This window comes from Vombatus ursinus, unplaced genomic scaffold, assembly GCF_900497805.2.
Source record: "Vombatus ursinus unplaced genomic scaffold, bare-nosed wombat genome assembly UNPS02014943.1, whole genome shotgun sequence".
Taxonomy (NCBI): domain Eukaryota; kingdom Metazoa; phylum Chordata; class Mammalia; order Diprotodontia; family Vombatidae; genus Vombatus; species Vombatus ursinus.
In genome coordinates, this window is record NW_020954721.1 from 419,664 (window position 1) to 425,663 (window position 6,000).

At 36.6% G+C, this 6,000-nt stretch overlaps 1 protein-coding gene across 1 annotated transcript in view; it reads right to left on the reverse strand.

The window, feature by feature from the left end:
- LOC114029962 (vomeronasal type-2 receptor 26-like) overlaps nt 1-5,667 on the reverse strand; it is a 41,712-nt gene extending 36,045 nt beyond the window's left edge. The window contains 1 exon segment of the mRNA XM_027844607.1: nt 5,429-5,667. Coding sequence (XP_027700408.1) covers nt 5,429-5,667 — 239 coding nt within the window.
- Between the last annotated feature and the right edge of the window lie 333 nt (nt 5,668-6,000).

Consider the following 6,000-nt stretch of genomic DNA (forward strand, 5'->3'; position numbering starts at 1 on the left):
TTGTCTCCTTGTGTAACTGTCTTTGTTCTCTGTTGCTGGGGTAGGCTTTCTGCTAATGGACTGTGCCCTCAAGGCTTGCACCAGTGAGCTGAGAGGAAGGGGGTTAAGGAGGCAGAGTTGAGGTTAGGGGCTATTTAATCTTTCTTTGCTGAGCACACCCTTGCACTCTTCCACCAGAGCCATTTTTGGTGGACAGAGGGTGCCCTTTCTCTAGAAAGCTAATAAAGAAACCTTTCTCTTTGCTGCATCTGAGTCTCCAGAATTTATTTGTAAGGGTCTTCACATCCCACACATTACCACCATGTGAATTTTCAAAACAGACGACCAAGTGAAAAAGTAATTGAAGTTTGGACCATTATTTAAATAAAAGATGTAGTAGAAACTAAGCTTTCTCAAATGAGCACAGATTGCAAATTCCTTTTAGATCCTCTGTTAAAATAATACTCGTATACCAGAATCTGTTAGTGTGCGAAGACTCACATATTGTTAAGAATAAAAGCAACAACTGTTTCCTCAAACTTACCTTCCCGAACATTGGGTGTTTTTTTATTTAAAATAAAACATTATTCCAGAGATCTTAGTGAAGATTTGCAATAAAAAAAAAAGATATTTTTTTTTCCTGAAATTGGTAATTGTCTTCTACCTTACTTTGATAAGAAGCAGTAATTGGCTTGGTGGCAGATTTCTCCAAATAATTTTGATTTTATCCCATTCAACTTAAAAAAAATAAAACAAACAGCACTGTTAAGATTTAGTATGTGGCAATCTTGAGGCAGCTATTATTAAAAAATGCTTGATGGGTATTTTTATAAATAAAGTTGTGATTTAATTTATCTCCTCTTGACCATCATAGATATATTGTGTTTTTTGAGATTTAATTTTAGGGTTTTACAGAGTGTCATTTTGTGTAATAAGTTTTCATCACATATGCATTATTTTTGTAATCGAGAAGCTTGAAATGTGTATTGTATAATTTTATCAATAAAGGTGATTGATAAAATTAAAAAATAAAAAGGTCACAAAAGATGGTGAAGGATAATAAATATAGGGGCCCAAGGAATGAAGATGTTAAATGCTTATGAAGTTTACCTTTCACCAGAGACGTACCAGAATATGATTCAAATGCAGCAAATAGGGAAGTGTCATGCCAAGTGTTTTATTTTATGAAAATCCTTTTGCTTTTTTTGTTTTTGTTTTAGGCAATTGGGGTTAAGTGACTTGCCCAGGGTCACACAGCTAGTAAGTGTCAAGTGTTTGGTCTGAGGCCAGATTTGAACTCAGGTCCTCCTGACTTCAGGGCTGGTGCTCTATCCACTGAGCCACCTAGCTGCCCCAAACATCCCCTTTACATCATTGGGGAGACTAGCAAATGCCAGAAGAGATATATAGGAGAAGAGCTGTTTATGCTCCATAGAAGAGATGACCAATTCTTGTCAGGAAGTCATTGATTGAGGGGAAAAAGAGGGAGCAAGGTAAAATATTGTAGTTTGGCAGGCATTATGAATAGAGAAATGATTGGATATGTATTTTCATCAGAAACTAGATTAAATGGAGAATGAGCATTTATGTGAATACTACATTGAATATAGGAAAAAGGGAAGGAACAAATCCAACTAATAGCTTCTGTTTTCTCAGTATATTTCAAGGCAATGTCCTCAGTTGAGAATGTGGAAAATCAGGTGATTTTAGAAGTTTGCAAATGCAAATAAAGATTTCGAAAGCTGCTGTGGAAAGAAGAATAAGTAGTCACTTGGGAAGCAGTGCCTGGATTACCTTGCCTTAGTGAGAGCCTAATTGAGGTGACATAATGTAAATTTGTAGTAGATCCATTCTACAATGCTTTATGATTTTTTTAAGTCTGTTCAATAGCACCTGAGTAGTATTTGAAGAAGTAGATACTGGGAGTAATTGGGAATTAGGGTTTGGCAAAGCACAAATAGAAGTTATTGGGACTGTTTGGGAAATCACTTAATCATAGAATTTCCACAGTGGAAAAGACCAACTCTTGATCCAACTTCATGGTTTTATCATCCAATTATTTCTTATGTGTGTGTATGTATAAGTGTGTGTGTGTGTGTAAATATATGTGTGCATATATATGTATAAATCTGTGTATATGTATATGCACATATATAAACATTCATACATATATATCTATATATATGTATATAAAAACACCCATTATGGTCATCACTGTTCTAAGTGCTAGAGATTAAAATAAAATGTTTTAAAATTCTGTGTATGTCTACTTTTTGTTTGATTGATGAGAAACCACCTATACACATACTCAAACAAAATAAAGATACACAATATGTACATAAAAATGAATGCAATGAACTTTTTGTGGTTTGGTTATACTAACTGGAAAATTCAGGGTAAACTTCTTGTAGCAGGAAGTACTCAAGATCAACTTTAAAAGCAGTAAAGGATTTTGAATTTCCAAGTCCATGTGAAATCATCTTCCAAGCATGGGTAACTGCCTATGCAAAGATATTTATAAAAGGACGTATGGTTTCATATATGAGTTGCAGCAAGTAAATCAGGTGGGATTCAATGTAGATTCCTTGAAGGGGGAGTGTTGTGCAATAAGTCTACAAAAAGAGATGAGGCCTGGGTCAGAGACTGAAAGACTATTGTAATTTAGTAGATGAGCTCTTATTCTCTCTTATAGACTTTGAGTACCCAATGATATTCTTTGGGCCTAGAACAGAGGAGTTATATGGGCACGCACTCCAATGTTTTCAAATGCTGTTCTGGCAACTCTGTGAAGACTCAAACCATTCATCACCAAGGTTAATATCTATGAAATATATGATGAGGGGTCTTCTGCCCCTTTATTTAAAATTCCCGTTGAGGAGGATCCCACAATAACCAATGGTAACCCATGCCATATTTGCATAACTTGAATCATTAGAAAGTGTTTCATTTCATCACTCCTAAACATGGCCAACTATCTCTCTTAGTTATGACCTGGAGAACTAAGCCAAAAAATATTTTTGTAACAGGTATCATGTTCCCCTTTGGCTTTTTTAAACCACTGTGATTAATTCCAAATGATTTACAGGTGCCATTGACTTAAGGCCTTTTGCCATACTTCTTGTCCTTTTCTACTTCCTCTCAAACTTTTTGTATTATTTTCTACAGTGTCGTGCCCAGAAAGTAGCATAAGAAAGCTAATGTAGTGTGACTAGTGTATTGTTCTTAGAGACAATCAAAATCTTTGTAATAGAGAATTCTTCTCTTTAAATCACTTAATAGTTCACCACAATCCTCAAACTGTTTTTGTGATAGTAACCACACCTCAGTGCTGGTAATCTTATGTTTTTGATTTTGAAGGCAGAATGAGGAATGCATTTACCATTATTAAGATTCTCCTTATTTGGTTCAGAGCCATCCCTGAGTGTTCCAAGGTTGTGTAATGTCCTGAATTCCTTGTGCCATATTATATCAAACCTTCCCAGATCTGTGTCATCTGCAAATTTGATAAACTCCTCTCTTGTCCTTCACCAAGTCCGTGGTGCTTGAGTCATTTCATTGGAAACGACTTGGGTTTTTCCCAGTATATATAGAAAATGGATTAGTAACAAACTTTTTTGGCTTTTGAAAAAGAAAAATCCCAACAGTTAATATTTTTAAGATAGATAAACTTTCCTCATGTGATTGTTGCACTATCTTCTCCATTCACAGAGTAGATGTGTGATCAAAATAAAGACAAAATGAAGAAATTCTGGTAGAAAAGAAGGAAATAACCTACAGTATTTAATTAGAGGAAGAACTGAGAAGGAAAACTTTGAGGGAAGAATAACCTGCCATGCAAAATGGAGAAGTATTAAATGAGAGTAAAGGAAATAGTTGTCAGAGATTTCCAAAGCCCAGGTCTTAGCAAAATTTCACCTGATGGGTACATAAGACACAGAAGGAACTAGAAATATTGTGCCTTTCACACACCTCATTTAGGAGCTATCCTAGAAGAGAGCCCACTGCCATTATCACTGACCTCATTGTAATTCTCTCCTAAGCACCATTCCCAATCCAGTCCAATCACTATGTACCCCTCTAAAATTTCAAAACCAAATTTAAGAAATAGTAGGAACGGAAAGGAAAGAAAGTGAAGTAAAAGGATTTGGAGTAATAATGACTATTGAAAGGATTGCATTGAATCCCAGACTCTAAACCTTCAAAAGGAGAAGCCTCATTACTCAGAAGAGGAATTATTTGCACAAATCATCATCTCAAATATAGGCAACATTACAATGACAGTAAATAAAGCAATTCTTGATGCCAGGGTCATTTTTAATTCACTAATTCCCTAGCTCATGGACTGTACATGGTGTTCTGCTTGCACATTTGAGAGAAATTGCCGTATAGTTTATATTAGGTAGACATAGAAGGATTAAAAACTCAGTGTGGTTAAAAAAACTTGTTGATTGTCTGATCATTATGGCACTTGTGGTCATTGTAAACTTTATATCATTTGATGTTTTAGATATATTTTAGTTTTATACTCATACTGGTAGAGCTCCAATATGGAGTCACTCAGATCATGTGGTCCTAAATTCCATCAAAGTTTATAAGCAAAGATAGGCATTTTGCCTTTTCTCTGGTAACTGTATCTGGCAGATGAGGCTTGATGTTTAGGATTGGATGAAACTGTGCACTGACTTGAGTATTTTGAATTCATTGTCTTTTCTGGTGCCTAAGATAGTTAATGCTAAATCCTTCCCCAGTTTGTGGCATAAAGATTCAGAAACTCCCTCTACCCAAACCTCACCCAAGCTTAACAGTCATAAGTGACCTTGAGCACTTCCTCCTCCCATATGGGTCCAATAAGGAATATTTACTCCCGTATTTGACACCAATAACCAGTTGTGAACCAGCCCATTCTTAGGAAAGTGAATTTTGCCACCTGAACCCCAACTTTGAGTGTATTTCCTCCTTGATGTGTCTCTCGCATCCTTATAGTGGGTGAGATTTTTCATTTGTCAGATGAATTTCTGACTGTTTAAAATGCTGTACATGAGGGGCAGCTAGGTGGTGCAGTGGATATAGTACGGGCCCTGAAGTCAATAGGACCTGAGTTCAAAGCTGGCCTCAGACCAAACACTTGACATTTACTAGCTGTGTGACCCTGGGCAAGTCACTAAACCCCAATTGCCTAAAAAAACAAAAAAAAAACAAAAAACAAAAAAAAATGTTGTACAGGGTATGCATGGATAGCGCCTATTTCTCTGCTTGCTGCAGTGAACATTAATGAAACCTTTAATTTATCAGCATCCTGAGCACCAGGCTTCTAAACATTGTCAAACCCAGGTATTTGCTTTAAAAATGCTGTGAGGGTAAAGAAAACACAACCAAAAATCAACAAACAACTCAGTCAGAAATATGGATGACTATTTCATCAATCAGAAAAATAAAAATAACCACTTACTGTGTAGATGGAGCAGTCCAAGTTGGAGGACTTTGGAAGAAAACCTTGTCATTTAGTTGCACTAACTTTAGTTATAAGGAGAAGAAGCCCCCTATGACTAAGTCCCCTTCTTTTCTATATATGGGACTGTAAGCTCTTTCTATATGGCAAGGACTCTTCTGCATGTGGTACTCAAAACGAGAAAATTGCAAAAGCAGGATCACAAATACCCTTGAGAACAAAAGTTCCAGTTTCTCCATGCCCGTGGCCAATATCCCAGATGTCTAAAGAGCCAGGGAGCAGGGCACTGGGAGATGACTAGGGATTGTTGTTCATTCAACTACAGGCACATTCTGTGGTTGCTAAAGATTTTTCTTTCCTAATGGATACTCAAACTTTGAACAGTCCTTCCCCCTTGGAAATGCAGGATGCGAGACATACAGCAGGCCTCTGTTTAGGACAAAGGCAAAAGCTAGTAAGAGTAGGGCATATTTATGGGGCAGTTTTGCCTCCTGGATATTATTCTCTGTGTTCCCTATGGATGAATTAGGAAAAGAAGACCATCTTCATGCCTCTCGAGCGCAAGTTAAACA